This window comes from Aquarana catesbeiana, linkage group LG02 (genome assembly GCF_042186555.1).
Source record: "Aquarana catesbeiana isolate 2022-GZ linkage group LG02, ASM4218655v1, whole genome shotgun sequence".
Lineage (NCBI taxonomy): Eukaryota > Metazoa > Chordata > Amphibia > Anura > Ranidae > Aquarana > Aquarana catesbeiana.
The window spans coordinates 673,016,404-673,043,575 of NC_133325.1; the positions used below are offsets into that span (position 1 = coordinate 673,016,404).

Consider the following 27,172-nt stretch of genomic DNA (forward strand, 5'->3'; position numbering starts at 1 on the left):
TGTCCAAGAACACCGGCTAAACAAGAGGGAAGGGAAGAACAAGAGAAAAAATGCAAACATTAACATATACTTGCAGATGAAGGTCCAGGCTGTGACAATGAAATATCCATCTTCAGAGGGGAAGGGAGCAACATGCATCAATCCTTCGTACCTCCCTTTGAATCAAGTTGATGACTTGTGAGACTTGTCTTCTTCTTTGAGTAAAAGAAGTACTAGTTCCTTAATAGGCCTGAAATAAAAGTGTGTAGAACCTTCTTTCATCGTACTTTTCTGTCATTACTTGGCATAGTCTTTGTAGTAAGACCCATAGGCCAATGGTGGTGATTAGAATCTTTCTCTTTCAAGAGAACTATGTCTCCCACTTGTAGGTTGGGTTTGCTAGTTTGCCATTTGCTGCGACTTTGAAGGTTAGAAAGGTACTCCATCTTCCAGCGGTTCCTAAACACATTAGCAAGATGTTGAACCTGCTTCCATTGATGCTTGTAAACATTAGGCTAATCAAGTTCCTCTGGGGGAATAGTGGCTATCCCAATTTTTTGGGTACGAAGAGTGGCTGGAGTGAGCAATACTGGAGACTCTGGATCTGAGGACACAGGGACCAGAGGCCTTGCATTGATTATAGCAGACACCTAGCAAGAAGAGTGACTAAAATTTCATGGGTAAGCTGGGAAGTTTTCTGGTCAAGTAGCATAAAGTCCAGGATTTTCCTTGCAACTCCAATCATGCGTCCCAGGAGCCTCCCATGTGAGAGGAATGGGGTGGGTTGAATTCCCATTTACTTGTTGACAATCAAGAAGTTCACAATTTTTTCTGCTCCTGTAAAATTAGTCCCACAGTCAGATCTAAGTAACTTTACAGGTCCTCGCACAGATACAAACCTTCTGATGGCATTAATAAAACAGGAAGAGTCCATTGATTCTATCACTTTGATGTGCACTGCACGAATGCTCAAACAAGTGAACAGAGCAGCCCATCGCTTATTTTTAGCAACTCCGCTGCGAGTTCTGCGTGTAACAACAGTCCAGGGGCCAAATATGTCCATGCCAACATTAGTAAATGGAGGTTCAGTGCTTAGCCCGGGTTCACACCTATGCGAATTAGATGCGGCTTACACCGCATCTAATTCGCAGGACATTTTAAAATACATTCATATGAATGTATCTGGTTCACATATGTGCGTTGCATTCGCACTGCGCATTGCACAAAAAACGTGTGCGTTTTTTGGGCATTGCGGTGCGAACTACAAGCCTATTATCTCCTATGGGAACGCATCTGATTCGCAGATGCATTGCGTTCTGAACAAGGATTTTCTCTTTCTCCTCACTACACCTCCCCCTCTCCCCCCCCCCCCCCTCCCCCTCTCCCTGCTCTCTAATCCTGAGCAAAAACGCAATGAATCCGTTGAACAGGAGATTGTTATCTCCCCAGTGAAACCTGAGCTTCAATTCGCACCGCACATGTGTGAAACCAGGCTAAATCGGTCAGCCGGCAGCTCTGCCATCTGTTGTTGTAGGTGCTTTCCTCTTAGTTTTTGGCACTTGACACATTTGTGGAGTATGGGTGATATATACCTTTTCATCCCGACGATCCAGAAACCTGCAGACCTTACTGCTCCTTCTGTGAAGTGACGTCCTTGGTGCTGAACCTGCTCATGGAAATGCCTAACTAACAGGGCAGTAATGTGATGACATCCTGGAATAATGAGGGGATTTTTCTCTTTACTGAACGAATTTGACCTCCAATGCGACCACGATCTCAAAGTAACTTGTTGTGATCAATTATTGGATTTAATTTGTACAGAGGGCTATCCTTAAATAGGTTGAGTCCCTTTGATATGTTAGCACTCTCTTGTAAGTATACTTCATGTTGGACACATTAGATGATAACCCTTTCTGCTTGAGAGACTTCCCCAATTGTGGGGGGTCCTTTACAGATGTGCCAGTTGTGACACTCTTTTTCAGTGCTAGAGCTGTTTGCAAACTGATGAGCAACATGAATAAGACGTGCAATGGCTTGTACAACAGAGGACCACTTAGAAAAGCATTCAAAGTGGTGAGGACTTAGCCTTACCCTTGGTTTCACAGAGGTGTTGAGTGTGATTGTAACAGCTCTGATTTCCTTATCAGATTCTGGATGAACCATTTCAAAGTTAGAATCTGTAGAACTTGAGATGAGTTTATCATTCAAGAGTACTGGTGGAGATAGCCATGATGTGTCCAGAAATACAGAAGTAGATATAGCACAACTGCCACGCTCAGCAGGGTTGAGGTTAGTGGGAACATAGTGCCATTGTTCAGGCGTAGAGAACTTACTAATGGGTTCCACTCTGTCATTTGGTAGTCTCTTTGTTGGGGTACGAAATTGCAGAGGTGCTACCCAACTGTTGGAATCATCTTGGTAGAACTCTTTACTCATGGTTAGGGATGAGCTTCGAGTTCGAGTCGAACTCATGTTCGACTCGAACATTGGCTGTTCGCAAGTTCACCGAACAGCGAACAATTTGGGGTGTTCGCGGCAAATTCGAATGCCGCGGAACACCCTTTAAAAGTCTATGGGAGAAATCAAAAGTGCTAATTTTAAAGGCTAATATGCAAGTTATTGTCATAAAAAGTGTTTGGGGACCTGGGTCCTGCCCCAGGGGACATGGATCAATGCAAAAAAAAGTTTTAAAAACGGCCGTTTTTTCAGGAGCAGTGATTTTAATAATACTTAAAGTCAATCAATAAAAGTGTAATATCCCTTTAAATTTCGTACCTGGGGGGTGTCTATAGTGTGCCTGTAAAGGGGCGCATGTTTCCTGTGTTTAGAACAGTCTGACAGCAAAATGACATTTTGAAGGAAAAAACTCATTTAAAACTACCCGCGGCTATTGCATTGCCGACAATACACATAGAAGTTCATTGATAAAAACGGCATGGGAATTCCCCAAAGGGGAACCCCGAACCAAAATTAAAAAAAAAAAATGACGTGGGGGTCCCCCTAAATTCCATACCAGGCCCTTCAGGTCTGGTATGGATATTAAGGGGAACCCCGGCCAAAATTTAAAAAAAAAAATGACGTGGGGTTCCCCCTAAATTCCATACCAGACCCTTCAGGTCTGGTATGGATTTTAAGGGGAACCCCGCCCCAAAAAAAAAAAAAAAACGGCGTGGGGTCCCCCCAAAAATCCATACCAGACCCTTATCCGAGCACGCAACCTGGCAGGCCGCAGGAAAAGAGGGGGGGACAAGAGTGCGGCCCCCCCTCCCTCCTGAACCGTACCAGGCCACATGCCCTCAACATTGGGAGGGTGCTTTGGGGTAGCCCCCCAAAACACCTTGTCCCCATGTTGATGAGGACAAGGGCCTCATCCCCACAACCCTGGCCGGTGGTTGTGGGGGTCTGCGGGCGGGGGGGCTTATCGGAATCTGGAAGCCCCCTTTAACAAGGTGACCCCCAGATCCCGGCCCCCCCCTGTGTGAAATGGTAAGGGGGTACATAAGTACCCCTACCATTTCACGAAAAAAGTGTCAAAAATGTTAAAAATGACAAGAGACAGTTTTTGACAATTCCTTTATTTAAATGCTTCTTCTTTCTTCTATCTTGCTTCATCTTCTGGTTCTTCTGGCTCTTCTGGTTCTTCTGGTTCTTCCTCCGGCGTTCTCGTCCAGCATCTCCTCCGCGGCGTCTTCTGTCTTCTTCTCCTCGGGCCGCTCCGCACCCATGGCATGGGGGGGAGGCTCCCGCTCTTCTCTTCTTCTCTTCTTCTTTTCTTCTTTTCTTCTTTTCTTCTCTTCTTCTCTTCTTCTTCATTTTCTTCTCCGGGCCGCTCCTCAATCCATGCTGGCATGGAGGGAGGCTCCCGCTGTGTGACGGCGCTCCTCGTCTGACAGTTCTTAAATAACGAGGGGGGCGGGGCCACCCGGTGACCCCGCCCCCCTCTGACGCACGGTGACTTGACGGGACTTCCCTGTGGCATTCCCCGTGACGTCACAGGGAAGTCCCGTCAAGTCACCGTGCGTCAGAGGGGGGCGGGGTCACCGGGTGGCCCCCCCCCCGTTATTTAAGAACTGTCAGACGAGGAGCGCCGTCACACAGCGGGAGCCTCCCTCCATGCCAGCATGGATTGCGGAGCGGCCCGGAGAAGAAAATGAAGAAGAAGAGAAGAAGAGAAGAAAAGAAGAAAAGAAGAAAAGAAGAAGAGAAGAAGAGAAGAGCGGGAGCCTCCCCCCCATGCCATGGGTGCGGAGCGGCCCGAGGAGAAGAAGACAGAAGACGCCGCGGAGGAGATGCTGGACGAGAACGCCGGAGGAAGAACCAGAAGAACCAGAAGAGCCAGAAGAACCAGAAGATGAAGCAAGATAGAAGAAAGAAGAAGCATTTAAATAAAGGAATTGTCAAAAACTGTCTCTTGTCATTTTTAACATTTTTGACACTTTTTTCGTGAAATGGTAGGGGTACTTATGTACCCCCTTACCATTTCACACAGGGGGGGGCCGGGATCTGGGGGTCACCTTGTTAAAGGGGGCTTCCAGATTCCGATAAGCCCCCCGCCCGCAGACCCCCACAACCACCGGCCAGGGTTGTGGGGATGAGGCCCTTGTCCTCATCAACATGGGGACAAGGTGTTTTGGGGGGCTACCCCAAAGCACCCTCCCAATGTTGAGGGCATGTGACCTGGTACGGTTCAGGAGGGAGGGGGGGCCGCACTCTTGTCCCCCCCTCTTTTCCTGCGGCCTGCCAGGTTGCGTGCTCGGATAAGGGTCTGGTATGGATTTTTGGGGGGACCCCACGCCGTTTTTTTTTTTTTTTTTGGCGCGGGGTTCCCCTTAAAATCCATACCAGACCTGAAGGGTCTGGTATGGAATTTAGGGGGAACCCCACGTCATTTTTTTTTTTAAATTTTGGCCGGGGTTCCCCTTAATATCCATACCAGACCTGAAGGGCCTGGTATGGAATTTAGGGGGACCCCCACGTCATTTTTTTTTTTTTAATTTTGGTTCGGGGTTCCCCTTTGGGGAATTCCCATGCCGTTTTTATCAATGAACTTCTATGTGTATTGTCGGCAATGCAATAGCCGCGGGTAGTTTTAAATGAGTTTTTTCCTTCAAAATGTCATTTTGCTGTCAGACTGTTCTAAACACAGGAAACATGCGCCCCTTTACAGGCACACTATAGACACCCCCCAGGTACGAAATTTAAAGGGATATTACACTTTTATTGTTTGACTTTAAGCATTATTAAAATCACTGCTCCTGAAAAAACGGCCGTTTTTAAAACTTTTTTTTGCATTGATCCATGTCCCCTGGGGCAGGACCCAGGTCCCCAAACACTTTTTATGACAATAACTTGCATATAAGCCTTGAAAATTAGCACTTTTGATTATTCATGTTCGTGTCCCATAGACTTTAACGGTGTTCGCATGTTCGAACGAACTTTTTTCCTGTTCGCATGTTCTGGTGCGAACCGAACAGGGGGGTGTTCGGCTCATCCCTACTCATGGTTTTCAAGAGTTTTTTGTCTTCCATGGTAGCTGCCAACTCATTGTCTTTAGTGGTTACCTCAAACACTGTGTTGCCGATGTTGTCATCCCAGAAATTAAGGGCCTTCTTTTCGTCTTGTATGATATGCTGTAGTGCACCTTTTTCAAACAGTCTTTCTTTCACATTATATTGATGTGGTCATTGTGGAGAACAAGCCTTTTTCTCGACAGACAATGCCTATGATGACCCAGCCTAGATCTGGACACTGAGCATATGGTGCCTCATGTGGACCGTTGATTTGCTGACGAACCTTGTGCACCCTTAAGATGTCTCGGCCAAGCAACAGCAGGATACCAGCATTTTTGTCGAGGGCTGGTATTTGGTTGGCTATGTCCTTAAAGTGAAAATGGTGAAAGGCAGCAGGAGTCAGGGATCAGGAGTAGGGATCTCCTCTTTGCTGCTTGGAATCTGGTTGCACTCAGTGATAGTGGGCAAGGATATTTCCACATTGTCATTCAGAGGAGCAACTACAAGACCGCTGGCTCTCCTACCTAAGACTTCTGTAGTGCCGGTACAAGTGCTCAGGGTATAAGGTAGGGCATCTCCTGTTATGTTCAACAGTTCAAAAAACTGTGTTCTTGCAAGAGATCTGTTCCTCTGATTATCCAGAATAGTATACAGTCTTATGGCCTTTTCTGGTTGACCTTTTGGGTGTACACGAACCAAGCATATCTTTGCACAGAATTTGTCACAGAGTCCTTCTCCACAGACTTCTATACATGTTGAGAACACTGAGGTGGAAGATGCTGTTTGATCTGTGTGCTCCCCGCTTTTGCTTTGCCTCAGGAAGAATGTTTGTGAGCGTAGTAGAGTTGTGCGGATATTGATGAAGAGCTTGCACATGGTCATCACTGACACACTCTATGGATTTGATGATAGCTTTGCAGTCCTTTGCAAAGTGTTCTGTGGAGGCACAGCATTTGTAGCAAACACCAAATTTCTTTAAAAGTTCCTTACGTTCTTGCAGTGTTTTCTTTCTGAAGCCGATACATTTCTTAAGTGGATGCGGTTTGTTATGTATCAGACATTAGCGATTTGGGTTCTCAATTTTCTTGTTTTGATCACTCTTTTCAAGAACTGTAGCAGGTGCAGGTAGAACATTAGTCCTTTTCACTAACACTGGACCTCTATGGTCTCTGTGTGTCATACGTGTGTTCATAGGTCTTGGAGAAGGTGAACTGAGAGAGTTACAGTCACCATAGGAGAGACTTGGGTCATTCTTAGTGTCTGCAATCCTTTTGATGAACTCGCAGAAGTAGGAAAAAAAAAAGGCAACTTGATGATTTTCCTTATACTTTGATCCAAGCGCTGCCCATTTTTCTTGAATGCCATATGGTAGCTTGAGAACAATAAGGTTGATGCCACGAGCGGTATCAAAGTAACTGAGACCAGGTAAGTTGATGTCCGCCTTAGCAAGTCGAAGCTCTAACAGAACATCGCTGAGTTCTTGAAACTTTAGATTGTCTCTAAAAGAAATATTTGGGAAGCTTTGCAACCTTTTGAATAAGGCATCTTCAATGGCCTCTGGGCTGCCAAAGGTACGTTCAAGTCTGCCCCAAGCAGCGTTAAGGCCTGCAGCAGGGTTGTCGATATGAACTGCTTTGAGCCTCTTGATGCGTTCAGTAGACTGGGGACCTAGCCATCTGATGAGCAGATCTAATTCCTCTGTGGCATTAATGTCTAGGTCACTCATTGTGGCCTTAAAGGTGGATTTCCAGCCTCTGTGATTATCAGGCTTGTCATCAAACTTGGTGAGGCCTGTCTTAGTGAGCTCTCTGTATTTATCAAACTGTGACCGTGTTCTCTACTTTAGATGCATGACCGCAGGAGGAACAGAGTTAGTTGTGATGGCTGGTGCATTGACATTAAGTGACTTGGGATCATATGTTGGTGCGAAGGCATTCAATGCTGGAACTGGCTTAAAGTTCATTGACATGTTGGTTTGTAGCTGTGGATTAGTGTGCTTGCTAGGAGGTACTTGGTTAGTGCCAAAGTAAGGCGGACAGTCTGTTATATGCATACCAGTGTCCGCTGCTTGTTGAGATGCTGCAGTCTGATGTACTGGAAGATATAATGGCAAATTGTCTTGAGGTACAGTAGGTTCAGAGAGGAGACTTTGATTGAGTGCTTTGGCTGCTGACATAGGGAGTTCACATTCTGAAGAGGTATGTGAAGAATTTGAGGCATAAGATATAACTGAGTGTCTGCAACTGTTGTCTCTTTCGCTTTCACTAGCAGTTTGTTCTAAGACTCTTAACCTTGCCATAGCTGTGGCATGCTCACATTGTTTCTCCAAAACATCCATTTCTGCTTTCTGGCGTGTGGCTTAAGCTTCCTTCTCTGCTTTCTGTGTGCAGCTTCAGCTTTTTTCTCTGCTTTCTGGCATGCAGCTTCAGCTTCTTTCTCTGCTTTCTGGCATGCAGCTTCTGCGTCCATTTCTGCTCTCTGGGATGCAGCTTTGGCTTCCATTTCTGCTTTCTTTTGGGCGAAAGCTACCAGAACTTTAGAAGCTTCAGCATCTGCATGGGCCTTTATGAGTTGTTGACTGAGTGTAGAAGATCTTGATTGTAGGGATTTGGAAGATCTTGTGGAGCGTCTAGTAGATGCAGAGCGATCAGATCTGGATTCATGAAGCTGTGTTATTCTCGCTTCTGCTTTTGTCTTTGCACCAATAAATTGTCTCTTTCAAGATTGAGCTCTTCAAATCCCTTTAATTCTTCCAATAACCTTTGAGTGTTGTACTGCTTTAAGAGATCAGTATATTTAACACACAGTCTTTGATAACTCTCATAAGCAACATTCAATTGCTTGATAGCGCCCCCTAGTTATAATGGCTCATGAGATTGTTGGGAGAGAGAAGACATGCATTTAATAGTATTAGACCATAAGTCATTGATATTAAACAGCAGTTCTTCTTTGTCAGCTTTAAGATTCTCTTGCATTTTCCAGGTTGGTTTTGTTAAACTTTTTTCCCTTTGGTTTGATTCAGGGTTTAATTCCTCATCTGGAAGGAGTACTAAACCTGGCTGTGCATCCCCAGATTGCATATTGTCTTGTTGAAACATCTTGTTAACAAGGAGAGGGTTTATAGCAAAGTTTTCCAGCAGCAGAGAAATGTATCAATTTGCTGTGTCTGAGCTGTGTCTGAGCTCAGGTTTCCTAGGCTGCAGTTGGAGAAAGGTTTACTTTGACTTTCTTATAACATTTAGGGTCCTTTCACATGGGACGGATCTGAGATGATCCGCCCCGTGAACATCCGCTTGACCTGTCACAGTGCCGCTCTCCCCTATGGGGGATCGGATGAAGACGGACCGTAGAGTCCGTCGTCACCCAATCCAATGGAAAAGTAGGTTTTCCCTCCGTTACACTTTTTCGGATCGGAGCGGGTCGGATGTTAGCGGACATGTCTCCGCTGACATCCGATGCTCCATAGAGGTCTATGGAGGGTCCGTTCAGGTCTGCCTAAAAAACTGACAGGCGGACCTGAACGGATCGTTCATGTGAAAGAGGCCTTACACAGACAAAAAGACCGCTGCCTGGTTAGCCCCCCATATCAATATTTTTGAAAAAAATCTTATGCAGTTTGTTAGATCTTTGTTAGATCAGGTTAGATCAACTGTTTGCGTTAGATCTCACACAGAAGAAGCAATATTAACAGTTATTTGCTGGGGGGGCTAACCCGTCATCAGCCCCCCTTATCAAAAAATTGACCAGTTAACTATTTTGGAAGCTATTTGTTAGATCCGGTAAGATCAAGTGATTTTAATGTTAGATCTCACATAATTATAGACTTATTAAGTGATTAATGAGGGGGACTGGCCCCCCCTTATCCAGGGGTGGATCCAGAGTCTAGTCTCGGGAGGGGCACTGCCAGAAAATATATTTTTTTGGGGTACATTTATCGGGGAAATGGCTGGTGTTGGCGCTTCAATCATCACGGCACCATGGTTGTTATGGTGTCAGGATGATTGAAGCGCATTATTACCATAATTACATTGTTATAAAAAATTAAATAGTTTAACTCACCATAATGCAGAATCAGTGGGAGCCCCGAGTGTGTCACTTGCCACGTCACCTGTCACTAGATGCAGATTGTCACTTGCCACGTCGCCTGTCACCAGATGCAGATTGTCACTTGCCACGTCGCCTGCCACGTTGCAGATTGTCATTTGCCATGTCACTTGCCACGTCTCCTGCCACTGTGCGGATTGTCACTTGCCACGTCGCCTGCTACGTTGCGGATTGTCACTTGCCACGTCGCCTGTCACCAGATGCAGATTGTCACTTGCCACGTCGCCTGCCACGTTGCGGATTGTCACTTGCCACGTCGCCTGTCACCAGATGCAGATTTTCACTTGCCACGTTGCGGATTGTCACTTGCCATGTCACTTGCCACGTAGCCTGCCACATGTTGCGGATTGTCACTTGCCACGTCGCCTGTCACTTGCCACCTGCTAAGGTGGTCTCTTGTGTCCCAGAGACAGGCAGCAGAGAGATGATGTAATCTCTCTGCTGCCGCAGCTGCCTGCATGGAGGGGGGGAAGTTGAACTGCAGGGATGCAGGGCGGGCGCAGAGAGATGATGTCATCTCTCTGCTCCCCCGCCCACCGGCTCCCTGATTGGTCAACAGGCAGCAGCCCACCCACAAACACATTGAGCGGCGGCTCTCCCTCGCCTATGGAGCCGCCCGGCGGCTCCCTCACTTACTCCCTCATTCACCGAGCCGCCCAGCGGCTCCTTCAGTCACCGAGCCGCCCAGCGGCTCTCTTAGTCACGGAGCCGCCCAGCGGCTCTCTCAGTCACGGAGCCGCCCAGCGGCTCCCTCAGTCACCGAGCCGCCCAGCGGCTCCCTCAGTCACGGAGCCGCCCAGCGGCTCTCTCAGTCACGGAGCCGCCCAGCGGCTCTCTCAGTCACTGAGCCGCCCAGCGGCTCTCTCAGTCACGGAGCCGCCCAGCGGCTCTCTCAGTCACTGAGCCGCCCAGCGGCTCCCTCAGTCACCGAGCCGCCCAGCGGCTCCCTCAGTCACCGAGCCGCCCAGCGGCTCTCTCAGTCACCGAGCCGCCCAGCGGCTCTCTCAGTCACGGAGCCGCCCGGTGGCTCTCTCACACACCCTGCTCTCAGTCACCTGCATTTCTCGGAGGGGGCAATTGCCCCGTTGCCCCCCCCCTGGATCCGCCCCTGCCCTTATCAAATTTTCTGGCCAAAAATCATTCAGGCTAATAGATATTCGCTAGATCCAGTAAGGCCAAGTGGTTTTTATGTTAGATCTCACATAATTTCAGAGATATTCCACATAAAAATAGACATATTAGGTGGTACATAAGGACGGGTTGGCCCCCCCTTATCAAATTTTCTGCCCAAAAATCATTCAGGCTAATAGATATTCATTAGATCCAGTAAGATCAAGTGGTTTTAACGTTAGATCTCACATAATTTCAGAGATATTCCACATAAAAATAGAGATATTAGGTGGTACATAAGGACGGGTTAGCCCCCCCCCCATGCAATTTTCTGGCCAAAAATCATTCAGGCTAATAGATATTCATTAGATCCGGTAAGATCAAGTGGTTTTAACGTTAGATCTCACATAATTTCAGAGATATTCCACATAAAAATAGAGATATTAGGTGATACATAAGGACAGGATAGCCCCCCCACATGCAATTTTCTGACCAAATCATCTAGACTAATAGATATTAGTTAGATACGGTAAGATCTGGGGAATCAGGGGAAGAAAGCCGGTCCTGTTTGCTGACCTGGGAGCATATGCGGAGTGTAGTCCCCATTATAAGGTGTGACTTCAGCACAGGCGGTAGTTGGTCATAGCCCCACAGAGCCCCTGGCAGCGGAATGTCAGTCTGGGCCTTTTCCAGTTGTGCCCCCAGAGGGGCCTAACTTTTCATATAAAATAACGAACTGTACTGTATTTATCTTAGATTAAATAAAATATCTCACTGATCAAACTGCAACAAGCTTTTATCCCTACTTACATTGCGATTATTACTGATTTCTGCCATGTGCATGCTAGGTTTAATGCAATAATAACTTCATCTAACAATTATCTACTAACCTGAATGTTGTTATTGCCAGAGAATTGCATGTGTACCACCTAATATCTCTATTCTTATGTGGAATATCTCTGAAATGATGTGAGATCTAACGTTAAAACCACTTGATCTTACCGGATCTAATGATTATCTATTAGCCTGAATGATTTTTGGCCAGAAAATTTGATAAGGGGGGCCAGCCCCCCTCATTAATCACTTAATAAATCTCCAATAATGTAAGATCTAACGTTAAAACCACTTGATCTTACCGGATCTAACAAATAGCTTCCAAAATAGTTAACTGTTTGGTCAATTTTTTGATAAGGGGGGCTGAAGACGGGTTAACCCCCTCAGCAAATAACTGTTATTATTGCTTCTTCTGTGTGAGATCTAACGCAAACAACGGTTGATCTAACCTGATCTAACAAAGATCTAACAAACTGCATAAGAAAGTTTGATATGATTAAATTTGATACGCTAACCCAGCAGAGGTGACCAAAAGCCATGTGCTGATGCATACAGAGACAGTGTATAAGATGTTTGTATGAACATTCACTGCAATAATATTGTCCTGTGGCTGATGACTGCTATGCTGAAACTTGCTTGCAGACACACACAGGCTTGTGTAGTAATGGCTGCACTGTCTGATAGCTGCTATTTTCAGTGTCCATATAACATCTCCTAGTGTATCCAGAGCTAGCAAGGATCACATCTTTTGATTGATCTTTCTAAGGATGTATTGACTGATCTTTCTAACAATCTATTGTCTGTTCTGCCTCTCCAATCTAAGTTTTGAAAGTGTGATCTCCGTAACTTATAGTTAGTTGTGTTGAGATGTCGATAACCCCAATCTTATTTGGATAAACAGACAGTGACTCAATCCAGACGACACCTTGTGGATCTTGTGAAGTTAGGCTTCATGTACACAGGACATTGTTAAACCTCTCCTGAACAATTTCACCTAACAGCTATAAACCAGCGTCCAAAAGCGGCCGTTTAGCCGCGTTTACATGCCGCATTTACATGCCACGTTTACATGCCGCATTTAGCCACGCTTGCGTCTACAAGCGTTTGAAAATAATGTTTTTTGGTTTTTTTAAAATAGCCAAAAATGAAAAACGCCTGTAAACGAAACGCGGCTAAAGGCAAGTTACCGCGTTTAGCCACGTTTAGCTGCATTTAGCCGCGTTTGGCGTTTGAAATGCCTCTAAGCACAGCTTCTGAACGCATTTTTTTGGGGTTCCAAAAAAGCCTCTAAACGCAACTGCCTAGAAACGTCTATAAATGATCCTGTGTACATGTACTGATAAGATAACATAGAGGAGAGTTCAGGAGCAGTTGAAAAAAATGGCCAACTGCTCCTAAACATCCGTTTACCAGCAGCAGTGTACATGACGCCTAATCCATAAACTATGAGGTCTTACAACAATGAACATCAAGATAGGTCAAAAGATCATAATATGATCCAGTCCAGACATGTGCTGAGATGCATTACTGGGAAATGAACAAAGGGTGGAACTAACTATACAGGATAAGCTGAGATACAGGAAGGGGAGGAACCAGGGACAGAATAATACATATAACATTTAAAGGCATATCACAAGGTGTGTGAAACATGACACTCCCCATCGAAATCTATGATTTCTATTATTACCAAACTTTAGTTCAAGTCCAAATACAAATAATGAAGATTCTGTCCAAGAACACCTGCAAAACAAGAGGGAAGGGAAGAACAAGGGAAACAATGCAAACATTAACATATACTTTCAGATGTTGGTCTCGAAGGTCCAGGCTGTGACAATGAAATATCCATCTTCAGAGGGGAAGGCAGCAACATGCATCAATCTTTCGTACCTCCCTTTGAATCAAGTTGATGACTTGTGAGACTTGTCTTCTTCTTTGGGTAAAAGAAGTACTAGTTCCTTTATAGGCCTGCAGTAAAAGTGTGCAGAACCTTCCTTCATTAACTTCCACTTTCTGTACTTTTCTTGGCATAGTCTTTGTAGTAAGACCCATAGGCCAGTGGTTGTGATTTACCAACAGCAGTGTACATGACGCCTAATGAACAAAGGGTGGAACTATACAGGATAAGCTGAGATACAGGAAGGGGAGGAACCAGGCACAGAATAATACATATAACATTTAAAGGCATATCACAAGGCATGTGAAACATGACAATAACTTTATAAAAACGCCAGTGGCTTTGCAGTGAGTTTTTCAGCATTTTTGCTATATCGTTTTTTAACGTGTTTTTTTTTTTGTGTGTGTGTGTTTTTTAGCGTTAGTGTTTTTAAGCTTTTTTTTTTTTTCAATAGGATCAAAAACATTAAACGCTGGTGAGCCACGTTTTTATGCTCTTACCGGTGTTTTGAGGCTTTTTTTTGACATTACATTTTTACAGCTGGAAGACTCCTCCCAGAACCCACTAGTTTTGGGTTTTATTTACAGCCAAAAAAACGTCCCAGCCAAAAGCAGTTCATAAACAGCCTACGTATGCATGGACACATAGGATAACATGCTGGAGAGTTTATTGACTGTAGAGAAAAACATCTGATGCCAAAAACAGCAGCTGTAAAAACGTCCAAAAATGTCCAGCGTGCATGAGGCCTAAAGGTAAAGGAGAGGGTTGGGGTGTTTTTGACCCCAAATCTCTTCATAAGGAGGACCTGTCATCCTTATTTTTATTACAAGGGATGTTTACATTCCTTGTAATAGGAATAAAAGTAATTAAAAAAAATAAATGAATAAAAAAAGTGACTTCATCCCTCCGTGCTTGCGCGTAGAAGCAAACACATACCTAACATATGTAAGCAGTATTCGCACCACACATGTGCGGTATCACCATGAATGTCAGAGCAAGAGCAATAATTCTAGCACTAAACCTCCTCTGTAACTCTAAACAGGTAACCTGTAAAAATATTATTATTTTATTCTCTATGGTCTCTGTTAAAAAATTGTATAATGTTTGTGGGTTATAAGTAATTTTCTAGCAAAAAATACAGATTTAAACTTTAAATTAAAATTTTAATTTTAAACTAAACAAAAAGTGCCAGAAAAAGCCTGGCCTTAAAGAGTTCAGTTTTAAGTGATTCTTCCTTGGCTTGTTCAGAAATTTATAGAGCAACTCTTGGCTGGTTTGTACTTTTAATTTATAGAAGCACTGTGATGTAACAGAAAAGCCAAATTTTATGTTAAATTAGCCCTATCACTACTTAGTAAAACTGTTATATGGGAGAAATGTACAGTACATACCCACACATCTCTTTTAGAATGCCCTGAACTTGGGAAGCTGTATTATGCAAATATGACTTAAGCCTGGAAAGTCTGCGCTTTCGCACTCTACTCCATATTTGTCCACTAGGCTGTCCAGAATTGGGACCAGTAAGAGGCACTCAGGGTGGAAAGAGTCACAGATTTAAAATTTTTTCTTTTTTAACAGTAGAAGTTTTTATTAGGCTCTGTTCAAACCTAGGCGTTTTTGGGTGTTTTTCTGCTGTAAGCCTCAGCTCTAAAGACAAATCCCATTCATTTCAATAGACCCTGTTCACATCTGAGTGTTCTGTCACCTGAAGCAAAACGCCCATCACTCAAAAAAGTACAGGAGCTTCTTTTTTGGCAGATTATAACATAATCATTTATTATTTATCTATTTACTGTGAAATTACTGGTTGGAAGTTATAACTTCAAACTTCAGTAATTTGTCCATTTAGCCACCTGCTTGAGTACAGATTTTGAAAATATAGTAAATTACCTTAAAAACAAGATATAATAATTATTTGTGTATTACTTATGGTAATTAACCCCAGGCCAATTCTGACACTTCTCTCATACATTTAAAAATCATCATTATTTTGCTAGAAAATTACTCAGAACCCCCCAAACATTACATATATTGTTTTAGCAGACACCCTATGCAATAAAATAGTGGTCATTGCAACTTTTTATGTCACACAGTATTTGCGCAGCAATTTTTTTAAACAAGTCTTTTTTTGGGGGGAAAAAACAATTTCAAGATTAAAAAAAAAAACAACACCAACGTTAGCCCGATTTTTTTGTATAATGTGAAAGATGATGTTACACCGAGTAAATAGATACCTAACATGTCACACTTTAAAATTGCGCACACTTATGGAATGGCACCAAACTTCAGTACTTATAAATCTTCATAGGAGACGCTTTCAATTTTTTTTACAGGTTACATGTTTAGAGTTACAGAGGAGGTCTAGTGCTAGAATTATCGCTCTCGCTCTAACAATCGCATATGTAACCTATGTATATCTGGCTCTGATACTAGCCAGTGCCTCACCAACCACTGACCTCACCGCACATCCCTGATTAATAGCCCTTTTCCATCCGCTCACAGTGGGGGGGGGGGGGGGGGACTTCCAAAGCAGAAGAATTCCCCTACGTGCCTAATATGCCGTGTAGAACACAAAAAGTCATGTGTACCTGGCAGGCACCAGGTTGTACAACTGGGCATGACCAAAAGACATGAAAATAAGTACCAACCTCCATGCCACAGCAAGAGCAACTATCTGAGGTCTCAGAATATATAAGGGAAAGTCGCTGGGGTGTATAATATACGCGATGGAGGAATTTCAGTTGAAGAAACTGATCTCTAGAGGAAACCATGGTTTTCAAAAGTGAAGTACACAGTCTTCCTAGTCATCTTCTGTCAGGGAGGGAATATCGGCCCACCATTTATTGTAAAGATCAGTCATTTTGATCAGGGTTAAGGGAAATAATTGAGAATAAAGTGCCGATAGCAGTGTAGAGAGATCTTTTGAAGACAACAGCTGTTCTAAGTGGTCAGAGGTCAGTTTGACGTTACGAGGGAATTGTGCACCAGCCGCATGTCGCAACTGGAGAAACTGGAAAAGCATATGGTTGGGCAATCGGTAGCAGTCTTGCAACATATTAATCGACAGAAGGGAGCCCTGTGGCATAATATGCTTGAGTAGCGTAATTGCGTGTCTGGCCCATAAGGAAGGATCCGGGATTGTGTGGAAGTGAGAAAGATTGGGATTGCCCCACAGGGGAGTAAACAGAGAGTATGTGTCATCTGCCACATATTGAGTTCTAGCTTGCTCCCAAACAAGAAGTGTTGTTTTCATCGGAGTAGTAAGAGCAGGGCTAGACTGGGGTCCTCGAAAGGGCAAATTACTGAGGGATGCATATGAGCATAAGTAACGCTGCCTCAAGTGTAACAGCAAGTTGTCCCTGGGTTGTGCGAACCACCGTGGAACTGTCACAAGGACGTTTGCCCAGTAATATAGCACAAAATTGGGGAGAGCTAAGCCGCCACAATCAATTAAAAGGTATAACGTCGACTTGGCTATTCTGTGGATATGGCCGGCTTATAGCAAGTTAGTTAATATTTTTTCCAGTTTGACGAAAATTGACTAAAAAAGTTCAAAAACTTTTTTTAGAATTGACTAAAAAAGTTCAAAAACGTAGGTAAAAACAACATTTTTATCAGATTTGTCTGACCAATAGTACTAAGAGGAAGAGATGCCCATGTAGAGCATTTCCTAACAAAATTATAAAGCAGTGGGAGAAGATTATCTGTTATAAAGCAGGAAAGATTACGTTGAACCTCTATGCCCAGGTAATGATATTTAGTCACAACCTTAAGTGGAGCAGACGGGATCATAGGCAGGGGTCCCAAAGTAGTATGGAACATCAGGGACTTATCCCAATTAACTCAAAAGCCTGAAAAAGTGCAGTGCCGAAGGTGTCAATAATCGCTAGGGCAGAGAGGAGGGAAGGGCCTGAATCCCCTAAGTATAGCAGGGTGTCATTAGCATACAGTGATATTCTTTCTTCCCACGTACTCACAGATAGTCAAGGCAGTGATGTTGACGAATGGAAAAGACACGCAAGGGGTTCAAGCGCTAAGGCAAAAAGCTCTGGAGCGAGTGGGCAGCCCTGCCTAGTGCCCCTAAGCAATTGAAAAGGAGGGGAGAGTGTAGAATTGGTACGGACACAGGCAGTTGGAGTGTGATAAGGGGTACGGGCCCATGAAATAAAATTGGGGAGGAAGCCAAACTTCCAAAGGAGCTCCCAAAGATATTCCCACTCCACAGTATCAAACGCCTTTCGGCATCTAATGAACACATTTTGTTTTTGAAGGTGACATTTTTCATAACCTAGGTTTTGGGACTTCTAAGATACTCTGGAAGAGGCATGCAGCTGGGTTGGCAACTGTTGGAGTGTCTGTAAAAAATAATTCTCCTCACTCTAGTTTGTAATGTCCCTTGATGGAATTAGGGAAAAAAATGTATATCTCCATTTTAAAGCCAATTTTATTTAATTATTTTTTTGTATAGAATTTTGGGGATTTTTTTTGTCATATTTGGTAACTGTTCCTTCGCTTCCTGTCCCATAGACATAACAAGTAGAGAGAGAAATCCTCTTAGACAGTTGTCTTAGATGAGTCTTTCTTTGGAAGATTTAGATACACTTTAATGGCATTCCAAGACTGCCTGAGCTGGGGGGTATTTGTAATGTACCAATATACCAGCTGACGCTGATGCCAATGACAATTGAGGCTTTGGTGCTTTGAATATTGTTCACTGAGTCATTAAAGTGTATTTCAATCCCCCCATGCAGGGGTGTCAAACTTGGCAACAGCTGGAGGGCTGCAGTTTGACACTTGTGTGAGGGATACCAGACGTGGGTGGAAATTTTCAACAGAGATATAGACAGAAATTAAAGTCTGATAGGATTTTTACCTTCCCCTACTCTGCTAAAGAAAAGTATTTGTATTATCTGTGTTGCTGTTGGAAGGTTCCCCTTATTTCCCATCTAGTAAAATGTGGTCAGTAGGACAGGACATGAAAAAAAACTTCTCTTTTGGAGCCCTGGATAGCAATAAAAACTTGACAGGAATTGCAACCCTCTCCTCAGTGGCAGCTGGTGGGTTTTTTGTTTGGGGGGGCGGCAACCACTACCCCGGCCGTGCTGCACTAACAACCCCCCCCCCCGTGCACGCATTTGCCAGTTGGTCCAGCACTTACCTGGATAGATAGATGGGGGGTGTCAGCCAGCACGGTGGGGTGCGGAGTCCGGGCAGCAGGTCAAGATTAGCAGGTGCGGGGTCTGGGCAGCGGCTCCAGGCTAGTGGAGTCTGGACAGCGGCTCCAGGCTAGCGGGTGTGGGGCCTTGGCAGCGAATCCAGGCTAGCGGGTGTGGGGTCAGGGCAGCAGCTCCAGGGTGGCGGTTCCTCCCTGGCTCCATGTCAGGTGTCCAATAAGATTGCCTGACGTTTTGGCCAATTGGGAAACAGATTTCACACCTGCTTCCTGATTGGCGGGGAGAAGATTTTGTGTGAAAATAGCAAAAATTCATTCACTATCATCACACAACTGGGTGGGATTGGGTTGCAGTGCTCTGCGCCCCAAGCCCACCCTTTTTTGAAGCCTATTAGAGCCTTGCACGAGCCGGCACTGCCTCTCCTAGTTTATCCACAACCAATAAAAAAAGTTTTGGCTAAATGTACGTTTTAACGTTTTGGAGCACTAAATCCTAATGCTACTTACAGTTTGTGAGTTAACCGTAGCTTAGATATATATATATATATATATATATATATATATATATATATATATATATATATATATATATATATTAATAAATGTAACTGAAGTTGGGCATTATCAGCACAAAGGACATAACTTACTGTCGGTAAGATGTGACCCTGTGTCCCTTGTGCTGATGGCTCTTTTGCTATGTGAAAGAAATCCTCCTTCAATATTGCCCTCACCCCCACTGCCGTAATCTTCTGGTGAGAGCTGGCATTTCCAGAGTGCTCGACTATGCTTGCCCTTTCCACCCAGCTGCTCCATTCATAAATACTGTACTACAGCTTCTGTGAAAGAATTATGATCTATGAATGGAGGGGGCTGGCTTTTTAATCATCTCTGCCCATCCTCCACGGAGGCAGGGGTGGGGGAGGCATGGACGGAGGAGGATTTTACTTAACAGAAGAGGTACCAGCACAAGGGACAGATCCTACTGACTGTTAATGATGTCCCTTTTGCTGATATTTGTGTTTTTTTTATTTTGGCTGCACTTAAGCTTTAAACGTAGTTTTGTTTTCTTTGGCTATAGTGCGGGATTGTGAATAATAATCATGAAGCACTTTTTATCTACATGATAGAATTTAATGATTTAATTTTACTGTTGCCATTAATAAAGGGTATATGTTTACCTTCTTTGGAGTCTTGCAACATATAGTTTACAGTTCAACCTGTCCTCCCCTTATAGGTTTGAACAATGATATATACTGTAGCATACAAGTTCAGGAAAAGAAAAGAAGAGGTCTAGCTTTTAGCAACCAGGTTTCTATGACAGCTAAAATCTGATTTGTTGTTAGGGGTAAAACACTCGCTGTTTCTTTCCTGTGTTCTACACTGCTGTTCTATGTAATAAAAATGTAGGAAATAATGGCACTCACAGCTGTATTTGCTCAAATGACTGCAAGAGGGGCAGGGGCAGGTGGAGAAGGAGCAGATTGGCTGTCTCCTCTCTAATCCATACAAGGGAGGAGGGGGAGGGGGAACTGTCCATGCCGGCTCTGAGCTGTATGTGAGAGAGATTCTCTCAGCTCAGAGCCCTGCTGAGGAGTCAGGCGGCATTGATGAGCACTGATAGGTGGCACTGATAGGCAGGGCTGATAAGAGGCACTAATGGGCACTGATAGGTGGGATTAATGAGCACTAATAGGCTGCACTGATAGGCGGCACTGATAGGCACCACTGATAAGGTGCGCTGATAGGCGGCATTGATGAGCAATGATAGGTGGCACTGATAGGCGGCACTGATGGGCATTGATGAGCACTGACTGATAGATTGCACTGATGGGCACTGATAGGCAGCATTGATGAGCACTGATAGTCAGCATTCATAGGCTGAACTGATGGACACTGATAGGTGGCACTGATGGGCACTGATAGGCAGCATTGATGAGCACTGAAAGGTGGCACTGATAGGCGGTACTGATGGGCATTGATGAGCACTAATAGGCAGCATTGATGAGCACTGATAGGTGGCACTGATGGGCATTGAGCACTGAATGGAAGCACTGATAGGTGGCACTGATGGACACTGATAGGCAGCATTGATAAGCACTGATTGGTGGCACTGATGGGCACTGATAGGCGGCATTGATGAGCACTGATAGGCGGCATTAATAGGCAGCACTAATAGGCAGCAATGATGAGTATGGATAGGTGGCATTGATGGGCACTAATAGGTGGCATTGATGAGCACTGATAGGTGGCATTGATAGGCTGCACTGATGGGCACTGATGATCAGTGTAAACAATGTACTGACATTCCTGCCGGTTAATGGCTCTCATTTCCTCAGACAGACACAGCGTGGGAAGAAAGCACTGCCGATAACCGGCAAGTCTGCTTACATTTGATCAGCTGATAACATGGTAAAGGGCCGCTGTGATTGGCCCTTTACCATGATCTGTAATCGGGAGGCAGGGATCTAGGAGGATGTCCATGGATGCCCTCCCAGAATTGAAAGCCCGGGGCTTGGATGGAAGGGGGGGTCAGGGGGGCCCATCATGATTTCTTGCACTAAGGCCTTGAAGGTTCTAGTTATGCCTCTGTTTAACATGATACAACTGTGAAGTGAACATCTTAGAGGGCTTCCTAGAGTCTGGGTTGTTAAATTATTTCCTAGACCGACAGCTGGCCTTTCCTCCTCAGATGTGCAGGGATGGTAAGCTGAAGCAACACCTTGTCCTGCCAGTTCACAAGACCAAATGCCTTACTCTGAGGTGTTTTCAGGCCTTAGGCCTGGATAGGAATCTTCCACATTTCACTTCAGAGGCCTCAATTACTATCATGGTTACAGTTGCAATCTGCAAGCGGTCACACCCACAGCTGGGATCAGTGTGACATGGGGGCCCAGATGTCTCAGATGGTGTAGCAGAGAAACCTACCTGGCAACCGCTCTGACTGACTCTTGTAATTGACCACCATCATTCCTATCCTGACCTGGCTGCTCCAGGGTTTTTTCCAGTTGTAGGCAGAATATACAGTATGTGTAACATTTGACCTGTTTCCATCTGGTATATCTTAAAGAATAAGGAGGAATGTTAAAAGAAAGGAGATTTAACCTTAGATTTTGAAAAAGGTTCTTTACTGCTACAGAAAAACCCCTCCCCTAGAAAACGGTACTAGCCGAGAATGTTGACAACTTCAAAACACTTTTAGATGTCTTCCTCAGTAAGCAGTCCTATGGGACTTGTTAGAGAAAGAGAAACATGCACAAAAGGACAAGGATGCTTGTGACATCATTGACATAATATGGGAACATGGCCATATTAGGTCAATGTTGTCATCTGCGTCCCTGCCCTTTGTATACATGCAGCTGTTGCGCAAGAATCTCCTGTTCATTGGTCCAACAATGACAGCTACATTCCAAGTTTGGACCAAACCCAAGTTCATCCCTATTCCTCAGTCTGTTAAAAAAACATTATTTGTGTCTGGTTGAGAATTTCTCCACACTTCCTGCCTCAGTAACCACACAAGATAACAAAACCAAACCGAGATTCAGATCTTTTCTGAATTTTCTACCACTTTGTTCCTCAAAAGCACTCTTCGTGTATTGAGTACAAACCTTATATAGTTATGATTTTCAGTAGGGTATACTTAAATCTTTTTTTGTTCTTTTCAGGTGTGGTGGAAGCATGCCTCTTGCACCTGTTGAAGAGAAGGGCTGCGGGATTCTTACGGAGTGATAAAGTTGCAGCTTTGTTCATGAAAGTTGCAAAAACATGTGCCACTGCTGCAGATATATGCAAGAAGGTGCAAGACCTGCAACAAGTGGATGGCAGGTGAGAATAAATTAAATTATAATTTTTTCTATTATTATTATTTTTGATTGAGCAGGGAAGGGTAAGCTCCTGTTTTTTTTTTTTTTTGCTGGTTGTGCTCCATTAGGGAAAATTTTAATTAACTTAATATTCAAGAGACAAAATGGGGGGGGGGGGGATTTCCCAAAGTAAAGGGAATTCCCCTCTTAGACAGTTGACCCCTGAACAGATGTATCCTTTGGAAGACTCAGCCTTACCTTGTTGGGGACGACTCAAAAATGTTGGATTTCCCTTCAGTTTCTTTTTTGGTGACAGTGGTCACCAGTACAAATAGAGGAATGAATCTCCCCAAAGGAGACACAGACAGCTATAAACACACAGGGGGTCCAACATTTTTCCTCTCTGTCCAAAACTAAAACAAATGTTTGCCTGGAGACAGGCATGTCCTGGCCATCGGGACTACCGGAAGTTTCCCGGTGGGCCGATGGCTCAGTGGGCCGGTTTCCAGGCATCCCAAGTCTCCCGCAATCCGCTGCGGCTTCTGGACACCCACGAGGCACTTGTGATATCCCGGCTGCAGGGCGGATCCTGGATGGTCCCCTGGTTCACAGCCAGGAATGATCAATGCGGCGGGAGGAACAGCTGTGAACACCGATCTCCCTGTATAGCTTTTTAGCCGACAGCCGATTCTCCTTCTCTCCCCCCTGCAGGTGTGGGCTAAAAATCTATACAGGGAGATCGGTGTTCACAGCTGTCCCTCCCGCCATACCGATCATACGTGGCTGTTTCCTGTATGCTACTCCGGCTGCTCCTCCGCCCCCTGTCCTCCTTCTCCGGTCCCCTCCGTGTCTTCTTCTACCCCCCACCCTGTGTTCTCCTCCGGTCCCCTGTTCAGTTTATGAATGAACAGGAGCTGCTGTCTCCTCTTCATTCATCTTCAGTGCTGAGAAAGGGACCGGGAAATCTCTGTCCTCAGTCCCTTTCTCTTTCTGTTTAGACCCCTGATATCTCACCAAAGCCCACCAACAGGGCTGATTAAAACAAAAATACAAAAGATATTAAAAAATGAAATTGTAAAAAAAATCTAAAAAATTAAATAGTAAAAAAATTAAATAAAATAAAAAACTATTGTTACCACTTCCCCCTGCCCTCCCAACACCACCCACTGCCCCAACCCCCTCCCCCCAAAAAGCATTGTGAAAAAAATTAAAACAAATTAAATTGTAAAAAAAACAGTACGTAAAAATAAAAAAATTACTGACACCAACCACTGCCTTACTGACACCGTCCACTGCCCCTGCCCTACTGACACCGTCCACTGCCATATAATCCACACCCCTTTCCCAGAAGCACTGTGAAAAAAAAATATTTACAAAAATAAAAAAAAATAAACAACAAAATTGTAAAAAATATACTTACAGTGGAATGTTTTTACTTATTTTTTTGCGCAATTGAGTATAGTTTATATACTGTTTTGTGTGTGTTTGCAAAATTAAAGTGTGCCAGTCTGGATGAAGTCCAGGGAAAAATTTTGTCCTAGTCCAGCCCTGCCTGGAGATGCACTTTAATTGAATTATTTGATTACTCCTGTATTGTGTTTACAACCAGAGTGTAATGACATCACATGTGACCTTACTTCACTTTCTGTCATTTTGGAGGCTCAGGCAGAGCTGTTGCAGCTCTGTCTAACTTCTTAACTTCTGCCATAGTAATCTGTTGCCAAATTCGCGTGGCGCGTCACAGCCCATAATTCACTGCGGCATCGCAGTGCATTGCTGGCTGATGATTGGCCAAGCATGCACTATGACCCGCATGCTTGGCCAATCACAGCGCCGTCAGTAGAGAGAGCTGTAATTGGCCAAAGCCAGGGTGGCTTTGGCCAATTATGGCTCAGGGGGTTTAGAACACGCCCCACACTATATAAGGCCACCTGCACGGCGGCCCTGTGTAGTGTGTTCCGGCGTGCTTAGAGAGAGAGGGAGACAGTGTCATTTCATTTGAGTTAGCTAGATTAGGCAGGACAGTTGGTGAGTTAGCTGCACTTACAGTGTATTGTGTGTATATATATGCATCCCAGGTGTTGTGTGTGTGTGTGTATATATATATATATATATATATATATATATATATATATATATATATATATATATATATTACACTGTATTCAGTTTAGCTAGATCCGTTCCTGTTATCTTCTTACTGACAGGCAGGCTTGTCTTGTTACAGTATTTACAGCTACCTGAAGAAAATTGCTGGTGTTCTTTTGATCCTATTAGTACCACAGTCAGGCAGCTAGACTATTTACAGTTAGTGTAGTGCGTCCTCCTCACAGTGTTCAGTTAAAGCTACAAGTTAGTTTAGTGTGACCTCTGCACAGTGTTCAGCTAAAACTACAAGTTAGTGTAGTGCGTCCTCCTCACAGTGTTCAGCTAAAGCTACAAGTTAGTTTAGTGTGACCTCTGCACAGTGTTCAGCTAAAGCTACAAGTTAGGGTAGTGCATCCTCCTCACAGTGTTCAGCTAAAGCTACAAGTTAGTGTAGTGTGACCTCTGCACAGTGTTCAGCTAAAGCTACAAGTTAGTGTAGTGCGTCCTCTGAACAGTGTTCAGCTAAAACTACAAGTTAGTATAGTGCAACCTCTGCACAGTGTTCAGCTAAAGCTACAAGTTAGTGTAGTGCGTCCTCCTCACAGTGTTCAGCTAAAGCTACAAGTTAGTTTAGTGTGACCTCTGCACAGTGTTCAGCTAAAGCTACAAGTTAGGGTAGTGCGTCCTTCTCACAGTGTTCAGCTAAAGCTACAAGTTAGTGTAGTGCATCCTCCTCACAGTGTTCAGCTAAAACTACAAGTTAGTGTAGTGCGACCTCTGCACAGTGTTCAGCTAAAGCTACAAGTTAGTGTAGTGTGTCCTCTGAACAGTGTTCAGCTAAAGCTACAAGTTAGTGTAGTGCGTCCTCTGAACAGTGTTCAGCAAAAACTACAAGTTAGTTTTTTGCGAGCTCTGCACAGTGTTCAGCTAAAGCTACCTGTAGAAGGTTGGTGGTGTTTTCCTGATCCTATCACTACCGCAGGCAGCTAAATAAGCTACAAGTTAGTTTTTTGCGAGCTCTGCACAGAGTTCACCTAAAGCTACCTGTAGAAGGTTGGTGATGTTTTCCTGATCCTATCACTACCGCAGGCAGCTAAATAAGCTACAAGTTATTTTTTTGCGAGCTCTGCACAGTGTTCACCTAAAGCTACCTGTAGAAGGTTGGTGTTTTCCTGATCCTATCACTACCGCAGGCAGCTAAATAAGCTACAAGTTAGTTTTTTGCGAGCTCTGCACAGTGTTCACCTAAAGCTACTTGTAGAAGGTTGGTGGTGTTTTCCTGATCCTATCACTACCGCAGGCAGCTAAATAAGCTACAAGTTAGTTTTTTGCGAGCTCTGCACAGTGTTCACCTAAAGCTACGTGTAGAAGGTTGGTGGTGTTTTCCTGATCCTATCACTACTGCAGTCAGCTAAATAGGCTACAAGTTATTTTTTTGCGAGCTCTGCACAGTGTTCACCTAAAGCTACCTGTAGAAGGTTGGTGTTTTCCTGATCCTATCACTACCGCAGGCAGCTAAATAAGCTACAAGTTAGTTTTTTGCGAGCTCTGCACAGTGTTCACCTAAAGCTACCTGTAGAAGGTTGGTGGTGTTTTCCTGATCCTATCACTACCGCAGGCAGCTAAATAAGCTACAAGTTATTTTTTTGCGAGCTCTGCACAGTGTTCACCTAAAGCTACCTGTAGAAGGTTGGTGGTGTTTTCCTGATCCTATCACTACCGCAGGCAGCTACATAAGCTACAAGTTATTTTTTTGCGAGCTCTGCACAGTGTTCACCTAAAGCTACCTGTAGAAGGTTGGTGTTTTCCTGATCCTATCACTACCGCAGGCAGCTAAATAAGCTACAAGTTAGTTTTTTGCGAGCTCTGCACAGTGTTCACCTAAAGCTACCTGTAGAAGGTTGGTGGTGTTTTCCTGATCCTATCACTACCGCAGGCAGCTAAATAAGCTACAAGTTATTTTTTTGCGAGCTCTGCACAGTGTTCACCTAAAGCTACCTGTAGAAGGTTGGTGGTGTTCTCATACTACAGGCAGGCAGTTGATTTTGCTAGCTGCAGTATCAGTATAATATCTATATATATATATATATATATATATATATATATATATATATATATATATCCCAGATTAGTGCAGCTACAGGCCATTAGTATGTCTGGAAGGCCAACAAGGAGAGGCAGACAGTCACAAGCCAATAAAAGAGGGCAAGCAGGCTCTGTGTCTAGAGGCAACAGTGCTGGTCATGGAGACGGTGCATCCTCATCAGCACGTGGCCGTGGGACACGCTTGGCCTTTTTTTTGGCAGCTGGCCGTGTTGAGCCGCAACATGCGGAAGACTTGGTCGAGTGGATGACCAGGCCGTCCTCATCCTCCTCATGCTCTCTCACCCATGCTCAGGGTACTTTGTCTGACAAAGCAGCTGTCAACACGGCCTCTTCCCTCGGCTCAATGGCATCAGTGACTCCTTCCCTAGCCCCACCATGTGCTCCTGAGGAGTCTCTTGAACTGTTTGACCACAGTGTTGGGTACATGCTCCAGGAGGATGCCCAGCGTTTAGAAGGCTTTGATGATGATACTGAGCTAGATGAAGGCAGTAATGTGAGCATGGCCAGAGGGGGTGCCCAAGAAGGACAGCAATCTGGCAGTCATGCTCCCCCTGCTGCAGCATACTGCCAGGTT

At 44.4% G+C, this 27,172-nt stretch overlaps 1 protein-coding gene across 2 annotated transcripts in view; it reads left to right on the plus strand.

The window, feature by feature from the left end:
* Positions 1-27,172, plus strand: part of SGSM2 (small G protein signaling modulator 2) — a 528,702-nt gene that overhangs the window by 316,737 nt on the left and 184,793 nt on the right. For both annotated transcript variants that reach the window (XM_073616693.1, XM_073616694.1), the window contains exon 3: positions 22,267-22,426. In XM_073616693.1, coding sequence (XP_073472794.1) covers positions 22,267-22,426 — 160 coding nt within the window. The remainder of the gene's footprint in view (positions 1-22,266; positions 22,427-27,172) is intronic.